At 34.0% G+C, this 27,835-nt stretch overlaps 1 protein-coding gene across 1 annotated transcript in view; it reads right to left on the reverse strand.

The window, feature by feature from the left end:
* The window catches only part of LOC145259181 (ATP-binding cassette sub-family D member 3-like), an 88,921-nt gene that overhangs the window by 11,828 nt on the left and 49,258 nt on the right, over positions 1-27,835 (reverse strand). The window contains exons 16-22 of the mRNA XM_080116952.1: positions 25,139-25,230; positions 16,851-16,936; positions 14,990-15,056; positions 9,204-9,267; positions 7,059-7,136; positions 3,312-3,377; positions 2,913-3,026 (exon numbers count right to left, since the gene is read on the reverse strand). Of these exons, the coding sequence (XP_079973078.1) occupies positions 2,913-3,026; positions 3,312-3,377; positions 7,059-7,136; positions 9,204-9,267; positions 14,990-15,056; positions 16,851-16,936; positions 25,139-25,230 (567 nt within the window). The remainder of the gene's footprint in view (positions 1-2,912; positions 3,027-3,311; positions 3,378-7,058; positions 7,137-9,203; positions 9,268-14,989; positions 15,057-16,850; positions 16,937-25,138; positions 25,231-27,835) is intronic.

The raw sequence follows: 27,835 nt of genomic DNA on the forward strand, positions 1-27,835 counted from the left end.
TACCATATTAAAAAAAAATTTTTTCGACATCGTTACTTTCTGTTCCGATTTCAGCCGAGGCTACTTACCGGAAATACTTTCAGTTTCCTTAATTATTCCAATATTCAATAACTTTTCATATCAATGAGTATACTATTTTTCCTCTTTTGTTTTTTTTATAGAAAAAATTGCATTAATTTATTTATTTTTCCTTCATAGCTTTTCTTTACATGTTCCTCCCTGGCATAACAAAATAATAAAAAACTACTTGCCGGGATTCGGCAATATATATATATATATATATATATATACACCAGTTTTGTTTGTTGTTTAAATACTTGCAAAAAAAAAAATAAATAAATAAAATATATATATATATATATATACACAAGTTTGTTTCACTTTTTCTAAACTATAAAAAAATACTTTAACAAGACAGTTGCTGGTTAATTTTTACGCCGTGAGCCAGCGTATTATAAACATCATAACCTCCACATGTTAAAAATGGTTTTCAGACTAAACACCTCCCCAAACCTCGAAAGTCATTCTTAACATAGGGAAGTTGAGAAGGGGGTATTCCAAAGCCGTTTTTAACATGGGGAGGTTGTATAATACGCTGGGGCAAGTCGTAAAAGTTAACAAAGTTTCTATTATTTATTGCAAAAATTACTTAAAATTTATTTGACAAAAAAAACAAATGACATTTTCTACAAACATTTAAGAAATGCAAATGAATGGTAGGTTTTTTTGGGTTTTTTTCTGTCGATGTTTTGTTTCTACATTTAAAATTTTACTTTATAATTTCTTTCACATAGCTTTGTTATTACATCGGCAATACTCGGCTTTATCCAGCTGTTAACGTCATGTTTATTCAAACAATTCTTTTGGAAAATAAATATTTAAAATAAAGTGGCGCTTATACAATTATGGTACCGTACTATTTTTTACAATAGTATTTTCACGTTAAATTCAAGTTTTACAATATCTTTTTGTTTATTCAATTGTTAGGTAAAAGTACAAATAACCCAATTGGTTTCTAATGTGTGGAAAATCTAGCTACTGAAAAAACGGGTACTCTGGATATGAACAAAAACTAAAAACTGCCTCAGTCACGAAGGATTTCTCCTCTACTGATCGAGGAAATAAACGGTGAAGTGTAGTTCACCCTGTTTCTCTCCCTCTCTTAATATCTCTCTCCATCCATTTCTCCTAATCTATCTTTCTCTCTACATCACCCTCTCCATCTCTCTTTGAGCCCCTTTCTCTCTCTAACTTCCTCTCTCTCCCCCCTTCTCTTTTCCTCTGTCTCGCTCCCTCTCTGTTTCTAACTCTTCCCTCTCTCTATCTCTCAATCCCTCTATCTGTCTATCTCCTTCTCTATTTCCCTCTCATTTTCTCTTTTCTATCTATATATCTTCCTCTCTACCTGTCCATCTCTAATCCTTCATCCTATTTCAGTCTTCTAAATTTATTACAGTGAATAAGGTATTCTCAAAACATGGATAAATCCTATTTTAGTCACCTAATTTACTTACTGTGAGATTAGAAGTTATTTGGAAATTACTGCTACCTTGAACAGCACCAGGAGTAATTGGTAAAACCTTTCTAATTAAATTGATTTTGGCAGCCATTCGATGACAAAATGACATAGCCTTAACCCTTGTGCATGCGGAATACCTGTGTCCTTGCTACCAAGTAGAAGAACTACTTATTCTACTTTGAAACTACTATTAAACATTCAATTTTTCAAACATCTCCAAAACATCCAGTATGGGGAAAAATATTGCAAAAATGCAAACTTATTGTTTGGGATGAATGCACAATGGTACGCACAAAATCACTTGAAGCTCTTGGTTGATCCTTGCAAGATTTGCATAGTAATGTCAGACCATTTGGGAATGCAGTAATATTGCTTGCAGGAGATTTCAGACAAATGTTACCTGCAATTCCTCAATCAACACCAGCAGATGAAATAAATGCTTGCCTCAAATACTCTACTTTTTGGTGCCATGTGAAGACATTAAACTTAACTCAAAATATGTGTGTTCAGTTGCAGACTGCTCGATCCGCACAGAAATTTTTGCATCACGTGTGGGAATTTGAGTACGGAAAATGCCGGCTGATCCGAGTTAAGGGCAAAATTCTTTGACTCTTAACTTCTGTAATTTTATTACATCAAAAGAAGAGTTGGTTGAAAAGGTTTTTCCAAATATTCAAATTAACTATACGAATTCCACTCGACTGAGTGAACAAGCTATTCTTGCAGCTCAATACAAAGACGTCCATGAAAACGCTATTATTCAACGTAAAATTCGTAGTGAGGTAGTCAAATACAAATCCATCGACGCGTTTGTGGAAGCAGATAAAGTGGTTAATTGTCCAACAGCTAGATTTGCCAGGGATACCACCGCATGTACTGCAACTGAAAATTGGCATACTAATTATCATGTGAAATATAAACCAATCCAAGCTTTGCAATGGCACATGGCTTGTAGTAAAAAAATTAAACAATATCATAGGAACAACAATCTTAGCAGGATCTTTCACAGGTGAATATATCTTCATTCCATGCATTCCTATGATTCCACTGGATACACCATTACACTTTAGGAAATTGCATTTTCCAATTTTATTGTCATTTGCAATAACCATCAACAAAGCACAGGGAACAATCTTTACAATTGTGTGGCTTACAGCTATATACTGTTTTTTCACGTGGACAATTTATGTTATGTGTTCAAGAGTCACCAAACCCAAAAAAAATCTCTATATCAGCTAAGAAAATGGAACAACAAAAACTGTGTACCCATACGAAATGGGAAATTAAACCTATAAGAAGCATACATTTTCTCATTTTGGAACTTTTTCCATTGCACCAATTTGAGTCACAGCAATGCATGGCAGGGTACAGCTAGTATATATATATATATTACCTTTTCTAAGATATCAACAAGTTCAGCATCATCAATTCCACTTTCAATTTGATCTGCATGCACATCAGGGTAGATCATCTGTTCCCGCAAAGTACCAACTGCCATATATGGACGCTGACAAAAAGAAAAATAAACAGTAACATCTTCAGTGAAGTGTTTTACTAACAAAAATGAAATTTTTCTTACAAAGAAAAGAAAAAGTTAATAAAATCGAATTTTACAGTCCAATTGTTACCCTGAACTATTTGAAAAGTTAACGCTTATGATATTCTAAATACATTGTTCAAATAACACACATGCAAAAAGGAGTGCTAAATCACAGCTATGCTAATTAATGCACTAGTCAAGCGAAATGCATCACAGGTAAATTTTTACAAGCTAAATAAAAAGTGAATTTACCTGAGGGACGTAGAATAACTTCCTTTTGTCTGGTTTGGTCATAACTCCCCCAAACAAGGGCCATAACTATGAATAAATACAAAAATTCAAATGAAATTCGAGCAAAAGTTTAAGGAAATAATTATTTATATATATATATATATACACACACACACATGTATACATGCACACACACTACCAATTATAAGTTTGGAACCACTTAGATTTAATTTCTAAGAGAAAGAAATAACAAATTTTATGTCTTAGAACAATATAGATATATTTGATTGTTGCTCACAATTTTATAATAATTTAAACAAAAATTAACAATTATTAGTAATCAAAGAAACCACTACAAGTCTTTATTACTGCAGAGCACATCCTTGGCATTCTTTTTAATAACTTATTTTTATTAGTTGTTGAAAGTTATTTCCAAGCATTCTGGAAGCATTTAAACAACATTTATTCATTTATATTTTGAACTATACCATCAATTTCATCCCAGACTAGTTGAATTGAAAAAATAGCCCCCACCCTCAGTGTCCGGATAAGTCATAATTATGACTTGGCCTCAGTCCCTTGATTTCAGATAATTTTGAGCTGTGCTTAGATTGTTATCCTGTTGTAAAACAAGATTTTGTCCAATAATGCAGCAAATCAGAAAGGATTGCATGTCTTTTCAGTATTCAATGATATTCTTCCTTTCACAAGTTTGTCTGAAAAAAAACGTTTGCTTCCAAACAGTTCAAATTTTGATTCATCTGTCCATAATACTTTTTTCCAATCATCTAAAGTCCATTCCTTGTGCTGTTCTGCCCAATGTAATCGTTTCAACTTATTCTCCTCTTTATAGTTGCTCTTTAACTGCTACACAGCCTGCTCAACAGAATAAAGTCGTCTCTTAACAGCAATAACAGACATTGGATGTAGAATTCATTTCAATTGTGAATTCTGGAGCGGTTTTTCTTCTATTCCTTTTGCTAGATATGATATCCTCTGCAATAGATATTACTCTGGGCTTGCCATATGTTTTTTTGTCAATATTTAACTCAGTTTTACAAAGTTGTTGAAGGCAATAATGCACATCATTTTTTGATAGGCTTAATTATTTTTAGTGACATGTTTAGAATATCCTTGTTTTGAAAGAATTTCAACCTTAAATTAGCATCGAAAAAAAAAACTGTTTCTTATTTACCATTTATATCATAGTAATACAAAAATAAATTCTACTATAATTATAATATCTGAATAAATCTGAATTTTCACCAAAAACTTGATCACAATAAGAAGAGTCAAGTAGAAAACTGATTAAATGTTTACTGTAAAGTTAAAAAAAACTTTTTTTACTTGACATTTGCATTAAATAAAAAAAAAATACAAACTTGGCGAATTTGATTCTGCTAAAAATAGAATTTTATAAACTTTGTGAAAAAAAATTGGGTGATCTCAAATTTATGGTTAGTAGTGTGCATAATATATTATACACAGACATGACAGAATAGAATAGACACTAAGATAAATATTTTTCCTAAGATTAATATATGCTTATTTATATTTACAGATAAGAATAGTGTTGAAATGAAGCATGCCATGAACCAAAGGAACATCAGACCTATCAGAATTTCTGCAAGGCCGAATTGTAGGTCAACATGAAGGTGGTCTCAGTCAACACAAAATAGCAGGAAATCTTTCAATACTCCTTTCTACTGCTAATAAAGTAATCATACAATTCACAAGACAGGACAAAAAGTGCCCAAAACCCTCATCTAGGTCACCCCAGGCCCTCTGAAAGAACCTTGCCTTGTGAAAAACAATTTTGAAGAGGATCCTCAGTGCCAAGCTGTTGACATTACAATACAAGCTGCTTTCAGTACCAGAACAATGTTTAGGTATCTTCACAAGCTGGACTACTATGGTAGAGCTGCGAGAATGAAACCTCTTCTTTGTCCTGCCAATATCAAGCACAGAAAAGATTGGGCTCGTGAAATGGTAGAGAGACCTATGACCTTATAGAATAATGTCATTTTCTCTGATGAGTAACAATTTGCATTATTTCTCGATAGTGGAAGGGTATAGGTATGAAGGCTCCCTTAATAAGAGTTTAACTTAAAAATACTGCAGTCAACGCTGAAACCTAGGGATTTCTCAGTTATGATATGGGTTGCAATTTGAAGTGATGGTCGCTCAGACCTGGTGGAGTGCGAAAGAAACATCAATTCTGCTAAATATGTTTTAATATTACATGAAGGACTCCTACCAATATTCTCAAGTACTAAAATGAACCAAGTTTGTTAACTCTCTATTTATGGAAGACGAAGCTCCTTGTCACTCTGCTATGGCAACACAACATTGGTTGAGCCAAAATGGGATTAATAAACTTCAAGTCAGTCCCTGGATATGAACCCAATTAAAAACCTTTGAGGTATATTAGACCGGAACCTTCACAAAAAGAAAAGGAAGCCATCTCCTAAGTCTGAACTTTTAGCATTATTGCATCAGACATGGCAAGGAATTCCTCAAAATGATATTTATCAACTGATCAATGCTATGCCTAGAAGGCTCCTAGCATTAAAACAGCAAAGGGAATGTCAACCAAGTATTGGTTATTAAATTTGTGACCATTTATTTTTGATTTTGTTCTATAAATTGTATGTTTATTGAAAAAATGTTTCTATAAGTGTGTATTCTTTTCTGTCATATATATATATATATATATATATATATGCATGCACAAAATATTCAATGCAATTAAAAAACTTCACCTAAAATTGTAAACAAAAATGTACATTTAATCAAATTTAGAAATTTTATAATTTTGAAATATTGTTTAAGACATTTAAGTACATATACAACAAATACTTAATTTGAATATTCACAAAATTCATAAAAATAATTTATTTTGATACTCATTGCAGTGCAAAAATGATTAAATTTATCTAATAAAATCTGACAGATTATACTATAACAGATACAATTTTACTCAAATCTTTGAATTGGGTCAGAGAAGCGTATTATAAAAAAACAAACAAACATCTCCCTTGCTTCTCTGAAATTTCCTTCAGTCCAAGCAGCATCAATACAAAGATGCAAATGTTTTCTGAAAAGCAAAAAACTGTTTTGAAAATATTTCCTTATGAAGCTCCATTAAACTAAGTTCACAAAAACACCAAGCATTAAAATGAGCCTTAAAATCGTTGGAGCCGAGTTGTTCCAAAGTCGTGTACATTATTTAATAGTAGGTACAATCCATCTTGAAATGATACTAATCACTACAGTTTTGTATGCGTTCTTTTATTATTTATTTTATTTTTCATCTAATTCTCTCATGCTGAGGTTAGGCATGAATAATTTCCATCTTTCCTATCTGTTACTATTTTGTTTGTACCACCCTTTAGGATGAGGTAGTGACCCATTCACATGGAAACCATCTGGAACCTAGGAAAATAAGAATATGAAAGTAATTTCCTTAAACCTGAAAGATTCTTATCTAATCGTCTAACCTCAAGGCTTGGAAGCTTTACGTTTCTGCTTTTTACGATCCATAACTGAGGGACAACCAGTCCAGTAAATTTCCATCTTGAAGTGTAGAACCACAAAATGAGAATTTATTTTTCTCAAATTTAGAACAGATAAAAACTCTTCAATCTAATTGACTAAAAAGAAAATGTTGCAGCACAAAGTCTCAAAATGTTTTAAATAAATCAGAAAGAAAACATTTTTTCCTTTAGAAAAAAAAAAAAAAAAAAAAAAATGAGCTTCTTTAATTACCTCTCCCAGCGTGCGAAATAAGGAACTCTTCCCACAACCATTAGGTCCACAGACCAGCACATTCATATTGGAATGAACCTAGAAAGATATAAAATAATTTTCAAGTCTTCAAGGATGCATTCAAGTTTTAACTTTATGTTGTACGTTTGTTTATAAGTATAGGCATAGAAATCAAATAGTTACAACATGATTATACTTTTAAACAAGAACAATTTGAGAAAAAAATTAAAAAATATTAAAATATCAGAATTCTTTTGATACTGCCAAGTCTGCTGCAAAGATCGTCATTTAGAAAACTTGTATCTACCAGTATCCTATATCTCTGCAAAGCCACTATTTGGCCATGCATGGAATATTGTTGTTACATCTTGACTAATGCACCAACCACTTGGCTTTCACTCTTAGACAGGGTCCAAAAGTTCTGCTTTTCACCAACTGCTTACCAAGCTTCAGCCACTATCCCATCACCAGTGTTACATCTGTTTTTGTTTTATAAGTACTTCAATAAAATATGCTCGGATGAATGTAACCTTTTAACATAAATATTCATATTCACTGTGCATGTCCTCAAGACACCAGAAAGCTTTCTACTTGAACAGTGTTTTTCCTCAAACAGCCTTTGAAATTTCATACCTGCTGCCAGTTTCCCTCTTTTGTATCAATTGCAGAAATTTAAATGTAATATGAACAAACATCTTGCTGAACAACTCATCACTTAGAATAGTCCTATATAAATCTGATCCCTAATTTGTAGTAGCCACTTATGTCTTGGTAACAATTCATCCTGTCCAAGTTAACAAATTTTTAAAAAAATCAGTAAATAAACAATAATTTAACATTCAAGATATTTAATGTCAACATATAACTTTGTTTAAATAGTTTGTTTACATTTGGCAATTGTTTGGATATAATGTACTAAATTAAATTCATTTTGCACCAAAAATATAAATGTTTACAACATATAAAATTATCTTGTTGAATTTTCAAAATCAGACCCAAATAACAAACTATTTGATATCAATATTAGATTCAAACTAGCCTAGTTTTTAATGTTGTCCTTCTACTATATTATTGACCAGAATATATTTTATTTTGCTTTATTTATTTTTCTGAGAATGCTTATTTAGACTAAGAAAGTTTTAAAATATAGATATTTTTCCACATTTACCAAAATATATTAAAGTTATGTATTATCATATCGAGTTCCCTCGAGTTCTTCAAAATCTCTAAATTATGCGACTTGATGCAAGTGTGTGTGTGTGCATGTCTCAACATTAATTACATATTTGTTCTTAATTACTAATGAATAAGCACAAAAAATTCATCTTTCACAAAATAATTTGATTACAGAATTGAAGTCACCAAAATTAATTTTTGTTTTCTCTTAAACACTGCAGTCTTTTTCTTTTACTTCCCAAGCAATGCCAGTATTACTAGCGTTAAACTGAATGAATTTTAACTTTTATTATGTTTCAACTATGATCTTTCTCCAGGTATTGTATATCTTTGTTGTCGCTGGTTGATTGTCTGCAGGTATGGTTTAATGTTGTGGAGGTTAAAAAACACTTAAAACTAGATTGGAATTGGTTAGTACTGAAATATTAAAGAACTGAAGGCTTCTCTTTGCTGAATGAAACAAACCCAACCATCATTAATTCAAATTAATATAACTCTGGGATGATTTAAAATTGACATCTCATACTATTATTTGAATATTTAAGTTGGCATGTTGTGCGTGTGTGTGATGGAGAACAAAATACTCATCTTTAATACATTATTTTTATGCATCTACTTCAACACATTACCAATCATGTTTATTAAAAAAAATCCTTAACTTTTATGATGGCATTATTTTACATGTAATTTATAATTTTATCGCTTTGTTTTTCTATTCATACGTTTTTGTTATATCTGACATTCTGACCTCACTAGACAATATTTTGCCGCTTCTGTCTTTGAATGCTTCTATGCACATTCAAATAAAAAATATTTTAAACACATTGAAATCTACTACACATATGTTATGTAGTGATGAGTACCGCCAATGTAACATGAGGAATAAGTTCTTTACAGTTTGCTAATCGTTTCAAGAGCAACAACAAACATTAATTTCTTTTGTTTTAAAATAAATGTAAATTATTTTACCTCAAAACTCAATTCCTTGATAAGAACATCACCATTTGGAGTTACTAAAGGCACTTTTTCAAATCTGAAAAATAAAAGAATTATTCTATTCAATTGAGTAAATAGATTTAATACAACCAAGTCAAAATTTTCACATCAAATCAAATGGTGATCCAAGGTAGGGAACTAAGCCATTCTACCACAGTTGGTGATCCAAAGTAGGGAACTAAGCCATTCTACCACAGCCCCCCCCCCTCCCCCAATAAACAACATCAAGACAGCATAGTAATTCTTTTGTTAACACAATGCTAATGTGAACCTCATCTGAAGAATCTTGTCAACTGTGTAAGATAAAATAAATCATAAGAAATAACCAAAATATTGTGATGGTTTTTTTCTTTGTAACTTTTATTCTTGCTCTGTATTACATTGAACTTTCCTACTCAAGATTATGTATAAAAATTCTTTATGGACATTGACGGTCAGTATGCAAGTCTCCTAGACCTTTTTCTCACAACTTGCTATGAGCTATGTTCATCCTCTGTTCTGTCTTCACTGGGATTTTCTAACCACTCGGTTGTCTCAGTTAAGATAAAAACAAAATGTAACAAGTCCTTCAACATACCTCTCAATTGTACAGTATATTGATACTCTCTGGCTGACTGGGATAGCTTCCGTACATTTATATCAGGTCTACCTCTGCAATGTTTAAAAACAACATGTCCTCTATAGTATTAGCCCTGACAGAATGGTTAATCGTAGGTATTGACTGATTCATACCCTCCAAAAAATTCCAGCAAAAACCTAACAGTCAACCGTGGTTCTCCCCAGAATGTGCTGCTGCCATTGCACACAGAAAGTACTATTTCTATTGCTTCCAACGTAATAGATGTACTGAGACTAAAGCCACCTTTACGACTGTCAGCAACCACTGTAAAAGAGTGATAAAGAATGTGAGAGAGTTGTATGCTCAGTCTGTCAAGTCGAAAGTAGCTGAACAATGGCTTGGTTCCCACCAGTTTTGGCAAATAACAAACAATGTCCTAAATAGAAGTATGTGCTCTATCCCAACTATCATCAATGGACCTGAGGTAATCTCGTCAGCATAGGATAAAGCCAAACTTTTAATCAAGAACTTTGCAGCAAATTCTACCCTATGCGATCAGGGTCACAAACCCCCAATATTTCCTCCTGTGTTTGAAAACATGCTATGCGACACGCTATGCGGCATACAAATATCTGTGCATTATGTTGCCAAGCTAATCAAAAACCTTGATTCCAGTAAAGCAACTGGCCCTGACGGCATTCCTATTATAGTGCTGAAAAAGCTTCAACCAGAACTAGCTCCCATACTTACAAAGCTGTTTAAGCGTTGTCTTAAGGAGAATTGCTTTCCAACACTCTGGAAAACCTCATCAGTATGTCTCGTATTTAAAAAATCAGGTAATCGGTCATCTTCCTCTCAATACAGACCAATAAATCACCTGTGCATCATAAGTTACTGGAATCTGTTAAAGAGAAAAGTAATCAACCACCTCAGCAAAAATAACCTTCTCAGTGATATGCAATATGATTTCCATTCTGCTAGATCTACAGCTGATGTGCTAACAGTTACATCTCATAGGATTAGCAAATCTCTCAACAGAGGCTTCCTTTCTAGGGCAATTGCTCCTGACATATCAAAGGCCTTTGATAGGGTATGACATAAAGGTTTACTCTACAAAATCTCTAGCTATGGTATAGCCGGAAATGTCTTTCAATTATTAAATCATTTCTCTCTGATCGGTTCATAAGAGTAGTGGTTAATGGGGAGAAATCAGAAGCTCACAGTATTAATGCTGGAGTCCCTCAGGGGTCCATCCTGGGCCCAACTCTCTTCCTGATCTACATCAATAATCTCCCAAAATAACGTCCTAAGATCATTTGTAGACATTTATGCTGACGACACTACTATATATGGCAACATTTCAAAGTCCATAAATAACCAAGTTCTTTCCAATTTTCTCTCCTCTGATCTTGAGCATGTGGTGCAATGGGGAAAGAGGTGGCTAGTTAATTTTAATGCATCTAAAACCAAGCTTCTATCTTTACATCATCAACGTTCTGATCTCTGTCTGGCATCAATTAAAATGAATGGCTGTCGTCTTGGGGAGGCTCCATGTTTTGAGAAGCTTCTGGGTCTGACCTTTACTCCTGACCCGAGATGGAACACATACACTGAACTCATTACCAAAGTTGCTGGAAAAATGATGGGATCGTTCTACCGCTCCAGTAGATATCTCACTGCTGATGCAATTCTCTACTTGTATAAGAGCCAAGTACATCCAAGGATGGGGTACTGTTGCCACACCTGGGCAAGAGCTGCTAGAAGCAGCTTATCTGCCTTGACAGAGTTCAAAATAGACTTTCTAACCTAGTGGGGGATACCCTTTTCTCTTCCGTGCAACCTCTTTTCCACAGAAGATATGTTGCGAGCCCGTCTCTGCTTTGTTATTTTCATGGCAATGCTTGTCTGAGCTCCAATCTATGCCCCCCCCCACTGCCTGACTTTCATGAAAAACATTGTCTAGCTGAAACCACTATTAATAATTTCCCCCACTTTTTATTATTGCCTAAACCTAAACATAGATACCATGAACAAAGTTTCTTTCTTATACCTGCACATCTGTGGAACTCTGTTCTGTTTTCCTGCTTTCCAACTGACTACAATATGGTTGTCTTAAAGTCCAATGTGAACAAGTTATTGAGGAGCTGTCCTCTTAAGTAATCCAATTTATTATTGCATTTTCTTTTATTACATTTTCACCCCAAACAAGGCACATTGCCACTTTGGTGTAGGGGGCTACTATCAGGGACATAAGCTACTGGGGTACTATGTAGGGAGTTGAGCAGCAAGATGTCGGTTTACATTACACTTGAACTTCTGCATGTCAGTACAGTTGGGGAAGCAGGGAGCCAGAATGGAATTCCAAAGTCTAGCAGTTCTGGGGAAGAAACTACTGGAGTAGAAAGCTCTCCTACATCTAGGGATCTCCACTGTGTAGGGATAGGATTTAGCTGCTTGTCGGGTTTGTCGAGGGTATTTACATCGTGGGGGCACAAGTGCTTGCAGTTCATCAGAGCATTCACCATTAAAATACTTGTAGAACAGGCAGAGGGATGCTACATTTCGTCTGTGGGACAGAGGCTGAAGCTTAGATGACAGTTCAGGACCTATCAGGTTGGAAACTCTCTTTTGAACCTTGTCTAGGAGCGAGAGACTAGTAGCAGATGCACCAGCCCAAATATGACAACAATACTCCATACATAGGCGAATGGTAGCCTTATAGAGGTACAGGATACTTTCGGGCATTAGTAGCTTTTTAGCACGGTAGAGAGAACCTACCTTCTTTGCGGCAGTCCTGGCAATGCTCTCAAATGTAATTGTTCCAACTCATGTTTCCTGTGAACGTTAGGCTGAGGAGTTTAAAAGAAGTACTATATAATAAATCTTTGGCCATTACGTTAAAATAAACAAAAATAGATGGTCACATTCAATGCTGCCAAGACTAAACTTGTTTCCTTCAATAATTACAAGAAACCTTCTCTACCACCAATAGCAAAGTACTATATAATGAATCTTTGGCCATTGCTATTAGTGATAGAGAAGGTTTCTTGTAATTATTGAAGGAAACAAGTTTAGTCTTGGCAGCATTAAATGTGACCATCCATTTTTGTTTACTTACTAAATTTCTAATACTAAGGATTACTATGATATTTTTCCCATTGATACCATTATCCCTTATTAACCCCCCCCTTTTTTTTTTTTTTTTTTTTACACAGTGATCACCACTTATCAAGGCCCGGAAGCCACTCAGGGATAAGGGTTATTGCAAGTACATTACGTTAGTGAGGAGATTTTATGAAGTGTTTAATTAGGGGGGCGGTTCATTAGGAATTTGTTAACATTAGACTTGAAGACATCCAAGTTGTAGTCTGGAGGGAAGCAGGCAGACGGAACAGAGTTCCACAGGCGTGCAGTTCTAAGAAAGAAGCTTTGCTCATGAAATCCGCGTTTTGATTTAGGCACAGATATAGAGTGGGGAAAATTTTTCACAGTGGATTCAGCTAGACGGGTGTTTTTCGTGAAAGATTGGCGAGGGGGGACCAGGGATTGGAGTTCAGACGAGCACCTGCCATGAAAATAACGATAAAACAAGGATAGGCTCGCAATGTCTCTTCTGTGGGAGAGGGGTTGCAGGGTAGAGAAAAGGGCATCCCCCACTAAACCACGAAGTCTATTTTGTACTCTGTCAAGGCATGATAGGCTGTTTTTGGCAGCTCCTGCCCAGATATGGCAACAGTATTTCATCCTTGGATGTACTTGGCTTTTATATAGATAGAGAATTGCATCAGTAGTGAGATATCTTCTGGAGCGGTAGAAGGATCCCACCATCTTTCCAGCGACCTTGGCAACAGACTTGATGTACGTGTTTTTTTTTTTTTTTTTTTTTTTACAAAGGCATCACCACATTATCAAGGCCCAGAGGCCACTCAAGGATAAGGGTTAAAGAGTGTACAGTAGAAATTGGTCAATATAGTAATCATTAGTAATGAAAATTTGGTAAATTTAATAACTTATATGGAACGGCTCATCAAGAACTTATTTACTTTAGACTTGAACACAACCATATTGTAGTCAGATTTCAGATCAGGAGTAAAGGTCAAACCCAGAAGCTTGTCAAAACACGGGGCCTCACCCAGACGAGACCCTTACCCTTGAGTGGCCTCCGGGCTTTTATAAGTGGTGACTCCTTTGTAAAAATATATATGTACTTATAGATACTGATGTCATTTAGAGAAGACCATGCCATTCATTTGAAAAGACTTGTAGAATAGGAATGACAAGTTCATTTTAACATTTAACAACTTTTTTGATTATCTTCGTTAGTAAGACATAAGAAAAAAAGTTAATAGATGAATGATTAGACAAAAAGAAAAAGTTCATGGATGCATGTTAAAGTTAATAGTTGAAGCATGCATCCATGTATGGATGGAGGCAAAAGATTATACAGTCCTGTAAGAAGATAAAATAGTTCATATGTGTTTTGCGTTGAAGTCAGTGTGTTGGGATAATCTTGTCAACCCAGAGTCAAAGGCCTGGTTTGAATTGCAGTTTCAACAGAGGAATGTGTTGTCAGGCGAGCACAGGAAAGAAAGAGTTGCCATGGCTTAACCTTTTTATGAACTTTGTCACGTATTCAGCTTACTAGAGAAAAGACGTCTGATTGGGCAAGCCAGAAGAGAAGTTGACTGCTAGCACCAATCAGCACTGAGTTTACAAATCAAAGATCTTCAAAATCTCATACCGTTAAATGTTGATGCTGCCACAAACCAATCTGTTTTATTACTGAATATAAAAACCTATTGCCCATGGAAGGGGGATGGTAGTAGTGGGATCATGAAGGATGATTGTAACTTTTGAAAAGTCTCAAAAGGGTCATAATCATATGGAACTTTGTAGCCAAGAAGAGACTATTTAAAAAATCCAGACAATCTTTTTGGGTGGTCTCTTGGTCTCTTCTCAGAGTTAAATATTTTCTATTCACAAGCCTGCCATCGGTAGCATGCATCATTGTGCACGTTCAGAGAGGAAGTGTCAAGAAAAGGACCAGAAATCATTCTTTCAAAAATTAGTCTTAACTTCCACTTACCTGCAGAGATAATCTCTTGACCTCTAATCCATCGATAATTCCAACAATTCTATCACTCATTCTCTCCACTCGAATTGAAATCTTCCACATTAATTTGTAGAAAAGATTACTTACTTGATCATATGATCCTTGAAAATCACTTTGCCACTACCAGGTTTTAAGATACTGGAACTATTCAAACCTGGAAAAAGAAATTTAGGTTTCTCTTTATTAAATAAAATAGATATTTCATACAAATGTTGTAAGTATAAAGAGAGTAGAAAGTGGATTTTGGGTTAACTTTCAGCAGCCTTCGAACTCTTGCTTCCCTAATTTTGTTCTTTAGTCCTCATAGTCCATAAACAATGTTTCTAACGAAGGTGGAACAACTGCTGATTTCTAGATCAAAATCTATCGATATAACACTTATTGTTGGCCATTTTTTTTTAGCTTGAAGCAGTGTTTTTTAACTGCTTACATCAAGTGGCTTCATGCCTTTTCTAGAGCGATTTACATAAAAACAAGTTTATATACAAATGAATCCATCACACATTTTTATTTATAAGGATTTTCTAAAATCTGATTAATGATGATTTGTAACATTTTACTTTATTCGTAGAATTTAAAAATATACCTTCTCCACATCTTAATTCTCATCCATCACCATTGTTTTACACGTTTTTGCACACAAACAGTTGATTATAATTTTTTTTTTTTTTTTTTTTTTTTTTAGATATCCTCATTAGTTTTCCTATTTAAAAATTTTTTTTTTTTTTTTTAATGTAAAAAAATACAAAGAATAGTGATATTTTATAAAAAACACTTCTCAGGATTGCAGTAATAAATAGCAAAAAATAGTTTACATTAAGATGAATTCCTAATCAGGAAAGAAAAGGAGGGTATCGTGTGTGTGTGTGCATATGTGTGTGCATGTGTGTGTGTGTGCGCATGTAAAGAGGGTAGGGTAAAAAGCAACTAAAATCAACTTGGATGATAAGTAGTAAAACCTCACTTAAAATTATCTGAAAAATTTTTAATGAGTGAAATATCTAACGAAGGTCAATAAAAATAGACACATTTAATCCCATGTAAATTTGTTACTTATAACTATTTGCTGCAATTTTACTTCATTTGTAGTCCCTATTTATTTGCCTCCCCAGGGTGACAGTTAGACACAAGATCAGTTTTTAATGTGGGGAAAATTCAGCTCTGGATTGAGACAAAAAAAATTTCCTTGAGGATCTCTCTCACTGACAAAGGACAGAAAAATTGAAATCTAATATCAGAACAGATAATACATTTTGTTTTTATCCAAGAAAACGACTTGAAACAATGTGAACTAAGTCAAAATTAAGAGAAAGACACCAGGGAGGTGTGGAGGGGACTGGAGATACAGAAAGGTATTGTTTGATGAATCCAAAGTCATCTAATTTCTCTAATCCTCCATCCTTTGAAGTCTTTGACAAAATTAACATTTTCGATTTTCTTAGAGAACTGTAATAAAAGGGAAAAGAAAGGCAAGACAAGAGGAAGAGAAAAAAAATAAAAGTGAAAGAGAGAAAAAATAAAAGTGAAAGAGAGATAAAGCAAGAGAAAGGAAGAAAGATTAAACAATATTCTTTTATTAGCTTCTACGGCAAAAATTACTTTAGGACTATATAAAGATAAAAAAAAAAGAATAAATGATAAAAATCTGTAAAAATGTTTTAACTTTTAAACAAAAGATAATTGATATTGAACTAACCAATTTAGAAAACACAGCAAAAATGATATAACACAGCAAAAATGATATGATAAAAATAATATCTCTATAAACAAGGTTATCCCTTATTTTGATGTTTACAGATTTATAATCGACCCCTAAAAATTAAATGTTTTTAGTTATTTTATATGCTCAGTTCATTTTTTTTTAATTATATCTTTAATTCAGTACAAGTTTGAAATTGCACAAGAAATGGAGAAAAGGCAGTTCTAAAAAGATGCAACATGAACTCACCATTATCAGTCACCATGGTACGTTCGTAATGACCTTTGTTTAGATCTTCCAATACGTTCATCAATTCTGTTACACGAGCTGTGAAACTATGGACAAAAACCAAAACCATCATTACTATAATTATATATATGAGGGAGTTATAAAAGAGATTAAATTTCTAACAAAATTGAAATACTTAATATGTGGAATAAGCTGAGGAGCATAGAAACAAACTAATCAAAATATTAACACAACAATGTTTAAATATAAAATCTAATATTTGATTGATTGATTGATTGATTGATTTTACGGCATATCAACCTATGTGGTCATTTAATGCCGCAGTCCTTTTTTTTTTTTTAACTTTTTTTATTGGGAGGGGGGGAATGACTTTTTCAGCCTTTCCTCCCTTTTTTTATAAAATTGAACTAAGAAATTAAATGTTGTATTTATACATGGATGTGTATATTTGGATGACTTTAAATTTCCTTAAATTTTCTTATATAAATTTACTTTCCTTAGGTATGCTAGAATATTTGCTGAGTTGACCTTTTCAAAAAGGTCTTCCATATTGCTTTCTGTATAATATAATTTTCTAGTTGGGGCAAGGTCATCACACCCAACTAGGATATGTTTTACTGTGAGTGTCTCCTGGCATGGGATGCACTCTGGCGCCGATTCTCCATTTAATATATAAGAATGAGTAAAGTTGGTGTGCCCTATGCGCAGCCGAGTCAGTATCACATCTTCTCGGCGTGATCTCTTGATGTCCGGACATCGTTCCTTAAGTTCAGGTTTGATTGAGTATAATTTGTTGCCCTCTTGCTGACTCCACCGCAGTTGCCATTTTTCCTGTATGTATGCTTTTATCTGGGGTCTAAGATCAGTATGTGGAATCTTAAAATTGTCAGTTGGAAGGTGAGAAGATCTTTTTGCAGCTGTATCTGCCCTGTCATTGCCTTTGATCCCCACATGGCTGGGGATCCAGACAAGAATAATGTTTTTAGTAGTTGAAAGGATATTGATTTTTTCTATTAATTTTGTTGTTAGTGGATTTTCTTGTTTTTGATTTTGTATAGATAATAGGACTGATAGAGAATCTGTGAGAATGATGAAGTTTTTGGTGGTTTCCTCTGAAATTATGTTGAGTGCTAGATCGATAGCTATAGTCTCTGCAGTGAATATAGATGCTTCATTTTGAAGATTTCTCTTCATTGTGGTTTTATGGTACGTTGCTGCACATTCAGTGTGATTGTTGCTTTTAGACCCGTCTGTGTAGATAAAGGTGTAGTCTGAATATTGTAATTTTAAATGTTGAAGTTCGTCGTGGTATTCAATAGGGTTTGTGGTAGATTTGGACTTTTTGTTTAGGTTGAGTTTTATTTCAACTTGTTTCATGGTCCATGGGGGTGTTTTAGGCAGTATGAAGTTGTGAATGCTGGAGATTGGAATTTTCGATTCTTCAATGCTTTCCTTCATTCGGAGCCCGAACGTTTTGATAGTTTTTCTTCTCATGTTAAAGAGTTCTTCATATTTAGGATAGAAGGTACATTGGTATGCAGGGTTGTTTGGGCAAGACTTCAGTTTCAGTAAATATTGAAGGGCTAACTTTTCTCGCCTTAGATCTAGTGGGGGTTCGTGTGCTTCCGTGTATAGACTGTTCACGGGGGAAGTTCTGTATGCTCCTAGGGCCAATCTTAGGCCAGTATGGTGAATAGGGTCTAGGCTTTTTATATATGATGTTCGGGTTGATCCATATATGAAACAACCGTAGTCTAGCTTTGAGCGGACTAGTGCTCTGTAAAGTTTAAGGAGTGTTTCCCTGTCTGCACTCCAATCGGTATGTGCTACCACTCTCAAAAGATTTACAGCTTTGTTACATTTTTTTTTCAGATAGTTTATGTGTGGGATGAATGTTAACTTTTTGTCAAATAAAATCCCTAAGAATTTGTACTGGTCAGTAACTGGTATGGGCATTCCTTCCATGGTTAGGACAGGATCATTATGCATGTTCTTTAGTTTGCAGAAATGCATGCATTTCGTTTTTCTTTTGGAGAATCTAAATCCATTCTCTTCCGTCCATCTCATTACTTTGTTTAAGCACAATTGAAGCTTCCTTTCTATTATAGATATATATCTAGATCTACAGCATATTAGGAAGTCATCCACATATAGGGAGCAATCTACCCCAGGGTTAAGGTTTTTTACAATGTTGTTAATTCGGATACTGAACAGGGTCACTGACAGTATACTCCCTTGAGGTACTCCATTCTCTTGTTCTTTCAAGTCCGAGAGAGCTGTGCCAACCTTTATTCTGAACCGTCTATTTTTTAAAAAATTTTCAATAAAAATTGGCATTCTGCCTTTTAGTCCAAGCGCCTTCAGATCCCTTGTAACACCGTACTTCCACACAGTATCGTAGGCTTTTTCCATGTCAAAAAACACTGCTGTTAAATGTTCTTTCCTTACAAAGGCTTCTCTGATGAAGGTTTCAAGTCTGACTATGTGGTCTATTGAACTTCGGTTTTTCCTGAATCCTGTTTGAAATTCTGTAATAAGATTCTCTGTTTCCAGGAACCAGATTAGTCTTTTGTTTATAATCCTTTCCATGGTCTTACAAATGCAGCTTGTTAGAGCTATTGGCCTGAAATTCAATGGATCTGAGACGTTACTTGATTGGGATTGGATGTTTGAGTTTTCAGATTTGGGGATTGGTATTATTGTGGCCTCTTTCCAGGTCTCGGGTACGTTTCCACTGGACCATATAATATTGAAAATTTCAAGTAGGTATTTCATTGAGGCTTCTGGAAGTTTTTTGAGGATTTCATATGGAATTTCATCGGGCCCTGTAGCTGTGTCATGGGATTTGGTTAGCGATTCTTTTAATTCAGGCAAGGTAAGAGGTTGGTTGTATTTTTCAGTATTTTGTGATTTAAATAGAATTTTCTTTTTCTCTTCCTTTTCTCTAATCTTTTTGAATTTCTCTGTTTGTCTGTCACATGATGAAATTTTTGATAAATTATCTGCCAGGTTATTGGAAATGTCTTTTTGATCGGTGTATATTTTGTTGCCTTTAGAGATGTGGGATATTGGTGTACTACTACACTTTCCTTCTATTTTCCTCATCATGTTCCAAACTGTTTTCGCCTTGGTATTCACATTAATTTTGGATATATAATTTCTCCAGGTTGTTCTTTTGGATTCCTTTATGATTCGTCTGGCTTTTGCTCTGTTGTTTTTGAAGAAATCCAGATTTTCGCTTGTTGGATACTTTTCGAATTTTCTCAAGGCAGCTCGTCGAGCTCTGATGGCTTTTCTGCATTCTTTTGTGAACCAAGGTTTGTTGTGATTGTTGGTTTTGGTTGTTTTCGGTATGGTATTATTTGCTATGTTTGTGAGTGTTTTAATGAAGTAGTTCAAATGGTCATCTTCATCATTCTTTTCGATAATTAATTGGTTTTTGCACTGTTCCTGGAAGTCTTCCAAATCCGCTTTATGTAGGTTCCATTTGGGTGTTTTTTGTTCAGTGCTAGTACTTAGACTTTCCAGGATGATTGGGAAATGATCACTCCCACAGGTGTCATTGTGTACTTTCCAGTCATAGTCCATATATATGGAAGGATCACATAAGGTAAGGTCAATGGCGGTGAAAGTACCTGTTGCTGGGTACATATAGGTGTAGTTTTAATTATTAAGGAGGCATAGATTATTTTTATTTATTATGTTTTCTATTTCTTTTCCCTTTTTATTTGTTTCTTTACTTCCCCATATTACATTGTGACTGTTGAGATCTCCTAGTAGAAAAAAGGGTTTAGGGAGTTGTTTTATTAATTGAGTTATCTCAGTTTCGTTGATTGTATCTTTTGGAGGGATGTATATTGAGCAAAGTGTTATAGTTCTATGTAGAGTCACTGAAACTGCAATTGCTTGCAAGTTTGTGTTTATATTTATTTGTCTTTGAGGGACTTCATTCTTCACAAGTATTGATGTGCCTCCAGAAGCTCTGTCCGTATCTTTATTTATGTAGTTGTAAGATGTGTAGTGTTTTATGTTGATGGTATTATTTTCTTTCAGAAAGGTCTCCTGTAGACAGACAAGTGCTGGGCTCATATTTGTTATTAATAATGTGAGTTCATTTTGGTTTGCTTTTATCCCTCTGATATTCCATTGTAATATTTTGTTCATCATTTGGAATTGTGTTCAACTTCCATCGTTTCCAATCCCTCAAATCTATTTTCTGTCGGAGTCCCTGTTCGAGATATAGATCGGGATCTTTCTTTTCCTGTTTTTGTTTGTTTTTTTTTTTTTGTCTGGGGGGATTTTTGATTCTTTTCTGGCTTGTGATGTGTTTGATGGTTGTTCGGTTGTTTTTGTAGAAATGGTTTGTGGTTTTGTTTCTTTTTGTGGTTCAGTAGTGTCTTTACTTAATATTATCCTTGGATTGGTTGCAGACATTGCACTATTCATTTTCCTCATTTCTTCTAATAGTTCTTTCATTTCCTTTATTAGTTTGCTTAGGACATCAATTTTCTTGTCAGTTGTATCCGTTACATGTATATGACCATTTTGATTGTTGATTGGATTAGTTTTTTTTGTTGCATCTGCATATGTTTTAGTTTCGATGATTTTCCTGGCCTCTGGGTAGGATATATTCTTTATATGTTTTAGTTTGGTCACTTCTTTTTCTCTTTTCCATATTTCGCAATATCTAGAGCCAGCGCCATGGTTTCCCAGGCAGTTGGCACACTTGAAATCTTTTCTGCAGTCAATGTGTGGACCACTTTCCCCACATCTTCCACACACTGGTAATCGTGTGCACCGATCTTGATGGTGTCTAAACTTCTGGCACTTGAAGCATTGGAGGGGGTTTGGAATATAAATTTCTACATTTATTTTCATATATCCGACTTTCACTTCTTTGGGTATGGTGAGGTAATCGAAAGTTAGTATATATGTATTGGTATTGATTTTCTCACCGTTTTTTTTAATTTGAACTCTGCGAACATCTAACACATTCTGTTTCTGTAAGTTTGTCCGGATTTCCTCCAAGGGACAAAGTGCAAGTTCGTGGCTTTTCACTACTCCTTTGCAGGTATTTAGGGTTGGATGTCTGTAGCATTTGACTTTGATGTTTTCAAATAATTTTAGTTTCAATATTTCTTTAGTTTGTTCTTCGTTATGGGTTTCTATTAGTAGGCTGCCGTTAAATTGTTTTTTAATAGACTTTGGTTTTAGAGTTTTAAGATTTTTTTCAATTTTAAAAGGTGATAGTTTGCTCAAAGGAGTTTCCTCCATTGATTCTATTACTACGAATGTTGAGTTCCTTGGTTTTATCGTCTCTTCGTCAGAGCTATTGATGTCAGAGACATCAGAGTGGGTTCTCTTTGGGTGGTTGGGTGGTTTTTGGGAGGAATAAGCCATATATTTTGTTTTCTTTTTTCGTCATCTTTGTTCCCCACCCACCTCGGAGTCCTATTTGGGAAGAGCCTGGGGGGAAACCCATTCGCCCAGCCTCTACAGGGATACAATGATGATATAACCGACTTTGGTGGTATCATAATGATTATCTGTTCTCTCTTGATATTGCTATGGGATCTGTAGCAATCCTGAGGGGTTTACAGCCTCGTCATCGATATTCACACCTAATCGATTGACCCTCAGCCACCGCTTTCCATCATATATTAGGGAGTAGGGTTATTTGTGGGAGAGGGGGGATGTGTTGTATTAGTAGTGGGTTTTTGGAATGGGCAATATATGGTGGGGCTTGGCGTGACTGGCCGATTGGTTGGATCGGGCCTCTCCGACCGCCCGTCTAATCGAAGTAAGGGCCAAAGTAATGTGTTGCGGTGCCTAAACTTCTATGTATCCTGGTTTAGGTTCGCTCAATCACCAGGATCACGTCCTAAGACTTTACGGGTAGCAACCCACGGCTAACTGGTTGCCCCATTGAGGGATTTTTACCCTCTGCAGGGGGGCAGTCGGTTTGTTCTCATGCCCTACCGACAGGGCAAAAAAATAAATAAATAAATAGATAATTTAATAGAATATATTTGTTTTCTTTTTTCTTTTTTTGTTGTTTCTTTTCCTTTTTAAAATCTGTTTCTATTTAACCCATAGTTGGGACCCTAACAGGTACTACCACTCCGGGTCAGGGTGGACCTGGGAGCAATGGCAATTAAGAGGTGGCTCCACACTCCCCAAGCCCGTAAGCTGGACCTCACCATCGGATGTAGTTTAAGGTCATATCCAGGACCGGGAGTAAGGTAGGAAAAAATAAAATAAAAAGGGGGGGGGGGAATAGGCTGTTGTTTTTGTTTTTGGTTTTGCAGAACATAATTAAGTTTTACAAAAAAGATCAGAAAACAAAAAAAAACGTCAGTGTAGGTGCATTTCGTCTCAGGAAGCCACAGGGCAGCCTGATCTGGTAGCACCAGTCTAATATTTGAATTCAGATGGTCAAATTATCCTGGTAAGAAAACATTAAGAGATAAAAGTAACAGAAATATATACATGTATATAAAGGTTTTTAAAATCATTCTATTAAAAGAATATCTTTCCAATTTAATTAAAGATTAATTTTTCTATACTCATGTGTGTATTTTTTTTATTGAAAAATATTTTTTTATACCTGTACTTTTGACAGTTTTTCTTTCCCTGATTGTATCCCTTTATATGCCTGATTTCATTGTTTTGTATACTTTTAGAAATAAATTGTAATTATCATATTCATCCTTTCATCTTATCTAATTGATATATAGCTGAAAGTGAATTCTAATCTAGTCTTAATGCTAAACTTTCACTTTGAAGTTGGTGTCTATACCATCTGCTTATGAATAGACTTGACATCAATAAAATATCCATATCATTTGAAGAAATGATTATACACAAAACTTTTTTCTGTTGAATTCTTGGAATGTATGTAAACGAATGTGTTGTAAATTTGTTTATCTTCGATCTATAATATATAAAAATGTAAAACTATTTCATATTTTTGTTAAGCTACACTATAAAAAAAATTTCTTTAGAGATTTTCTTCCATTCTTTTTAAGATTTTTAGATTAGATTTTTTTTTTTGCAGAAAATCAAAGGATTTAGTACATTAAATCACCCGAGACATGGGATGCAAGTCATCTGTAATCTTTTTTTAATTTTTTTATATAGGTAGCATCACTTATCAAGGCCAAGAGGACACTCGAGGATAAGAGTTAAAGAGTGTACAGTAGAAATTGGACAATATAGTAATCGTTAGTAATGGAAGTTCAGTAAATTTGTTAACTTATATGGAATGACTCATCAAAAACTTGTTTACGCTAGACTTGAAGACAACCATATTGTAGTCAGCTGGAAAGCAGGAAAATGGAAGACAATTCCATAGGCATGCAGTTCTAAGAAATAAGCTTTGCTCATGGAGTCTACGTTTATGTTTAGGCACAGATAAAGAGTGGGGGAAATTAGTGATAGTGTTTTCTACTAGACGGGCGTTTCCTGTGAAAGTTTGGCGAGGGGGGACCATAGATTGGAGCTCAGCCGAGCACTTGCCATGAAAATAATGATAAAGCAAAGACAAACTCGCAACATCTCTTCTGTGAGAAAGAGGTTGAAGGGAAGAGAAAAGGACATCCCCTATGAGGCTACAAAGTCTATTTTGAACTCTATCAAGGCAGAATAAGTCCTTTCTAGCAGCTCCTACCCAAGCACAATTGATGAAAGATTCTTTTTCAGTTTACAGCTACATGATCACAACATGATCATTATGCCAAAGTCACTGCAAAATAGAAATCTTTGAATCCGTAACTTAGTGACATACAACATCATAGTACAAATGAAAATTTAGAAAGACTTTGTCCTGAATGTTAAATCTTTATAGTCAGAAAAGAGGTTTTTCGTTTTTCAATATGCAATTGTAACGTCATTTCCCTGGATTGGTTTGAGTCAGCTCCAAATGAGCTTACAGTGTCGCACATTAAGGTGGTTCACCCCTGTTGCTCATCAGTCAAATTCTCAGCATACTTCAGCCATTCCCAGTTTTACGATACTAGAGGGCCAACCAACAGTATCAGGTTTGTGTCTTCACTGTTCCAATCCAAGTCTTTAGGTGAACGTCTCTGTATTTCCTCCAGTAACAGGTGCAACTGGTGCTACCAAATTGTGAATGAATGTCAGAATCTTTCAATATGTAGAATTCGTCGAAACAAAGAAAATTTTGTAGACATCATAGGCAAAGAGTTAAAAATAAATTTCTATATGAATAATTTTGTATGAGAATAAATGATTAATTTGTTAAACTGCAAAATTATCGCACTTCCTACCCTGAGAGACTGGTCATTTCACGTCCAGCTAATGCTATTCTTCCAATTGCTTCAGCCATTTTCACCAACATTTGACCACTTTTGTAATAATCCTGAAAAAAAAAAAAAAAAAAAAAACGTTTGAAAACTTTTCAGTTAAAATAATATCTCAAACAAAATTCGAGTCAAATCATTTTTCTTAATTTTTGGTGAAGATAGTTATTTTTGCCTGACATTAGCAATACACATGGCCGATAAAACCCTTTGGATAATCACAGATTTCAAGGGGTTTCTGCTAAAATAGTCATATTTTAAAAACCAAAGCACTTTAAATTTTCAAAATACCACCGTTTTGTTTGGAAATGAATATCCTTTCAAATGAATTAGTAAATAATAACATACATTATATATTTTTAGAGTTTTAAGCAAATAAGGTGGTAAAAATGTGAACATCATAAAACAGCATTTTCGGTAAGATTTTGTAACGACCCCCCCTCCCCAATTTGTAAACACTTGTACCGTGTTCCTGTTAAGAATTTTTTAATGAAATTTGGAAATTAGCCAAAAGAGATGTCATTTTTAATAATTTTGAGTGTCCGAAATTCATTTGACCACTCGTCTTTTTGTTGTGTTAAAAAAATGATTTCAAAATGACGAGTATGGAAAATTTTGAAAAAAATTTTCTTCGGACACTCACTATTAAATAAAACAATCTTTTTACTATGTTTATTCATTAAAAAGATGATTGGACAGTGTTTTCTCTAGTGGTATGTAGCAATTTAAAAACATAATATCCGAAAAAATCGTTATGAATTTGAATTAAGACTTCTGTAATATTAGTAATAGCAACAGCAGCGACAGCATGGCGTAAACAGACATTTTGTTTTTGTTGTTCATTTTTATTCCAGAACGATTTTTTTTTTTTAATTGAAAATCTGGTTATAAAAAAATTTCTTACATGTTTAGTTAGAGCTATTTTGTTATCAACCATACAAATATTTTTTAAAAATTGGGTAGCAGTAAATTTTAAAATATTTGAACAAGCGAAGATGTGAAATACGATTGTTTTGATTCACGTATATGAACGGTATACACTTCTAATTTTCGTTCTTTAAAAAATGTTTTCAGTGAATTATCGAGTGGAAACTAATCTACCCGATTATTAAAAAAAATAAAATAAAAAATAATCAATATTTAAATATTTGTTGGAGGTGCTCAGTTAAAAAATAAAAAGTAGAAAAAGACATGAAATGTAATTAAAAATCAAAATAATATTAATTCAAAATTTTTTAACAATTTGTCAGCTTTAGCAAAAACTTGTCTCTTTTTTATATTTAAATAGGTAGAACAAAAATACTTGATATTTTTCCAAGCGTCATATTTTCTATAAAAGGGACGTCACTTTTTTTAAATAACATTTATCTTTGTCTGTTTGTCATAATTCTTGTAAAGTTTCACAATGGATATCAAACACCCTCTTAAAAAAAAAAAAAAAACTCGCTTAATTCTATGTCTGATCCTAGGTATGAGTGGCAAGCCTCCTAAAACCTTTAGCCTTAACAATAACACTAAGTACAACTGGCAGAACTCCCCAATAAACAAACTTCCTCTGTGAGCTCATATAAGCATAAAAAAAAAGAAAAGCATGAAAAACATTTAAAGAAAAGTGCACATGATTAATCTCCCATAAAAAAAATAAATTGGTCAACTGTCCTAAAACGCTAGGATTGTCTTGAAATGGTGAATTATTTTACATTTATGTGAAACCAACCCCCACTCTAAATTCTAAAATTGTTTTTGTTTTGTTTCTATCAAGTCTTCAGGATTTTCACACAATTTTCCTTAGCCCTATCATTAACCCAAAGTCAGAGTGGCAACCTCCTCACCTTCTCATAATTGCACAAAAACCCTCTTAAAACTATGCATAATCGCCTTTTAGAAAACAAGAAAAAAAAAAACAAAAAAAAAAAAACACCCAAGATTTATCTATCATAGAAAAGGGGGGGGGGGTAACTGCCCTAAAACACTCGAATGATTCAAAATGGGAAATCATTTTACACTAAATTCTAAAATAATTTTTGCTTATCTTTTATTATAGTTTTTCAAGCTGTTCACTTGCAATTGTCTATAAAGGTAGAATCACATATTTTGGAGAGGTGATCAGATGGGGAGGGGTAACAGAAGGTATTAATCTACAATAATACCAAAGAAATACTGCAATACATTCATTTTTAACCAATCCTAAATTTCGATTTCAGTTTTTGGCACATAAAATGCATTACAATTCGACTTTGAGTTCTCTAACTTCTTTTCTTTTAAATGAATACATGGCATTTTTAAGCAATCGCAGCATATTTATGTGCATTTACTGCAGATTATTTGGAAACCATTCATTTCTGGAGATTTTCAGGAGCATATTCAGATTCCTTGCACAAAAATACACTTATATGATAAATTTTATTGCTTAGTCTTGTGTTTTAACAAAGATATAGCATTTTTACTGAAAAAGTAGTGCAAAAAATGTGACAAAACGCATATGTTCTTAAAGAGGGGAAAATACCCACACGTACAAGGCATAAAAATAGTCATAACTTCCTTGATTTTAATTGAATTTTTAAAATTTAAAAAGATTCTTTCTTAGCTTATCAAGCTCTTATATATATATATATATATATACCAATATTGAAATATTTTAAGCCATTTAAATTTTTTCATGTG

Source organism: Euprymna scolopes, chromosome 3 (assembly GCF_053919585.1).
Source record: "Euprymna scolopes isolate OS-2025 chromosome 3, ASM5391958v1, whole genome shotgun sequence".
NCBI lineage: Eukaryota > Metazoa > Mollusca > Cephalopoda > Sepiida > Sepiolidae > Euprymna > Euprymna scolopes.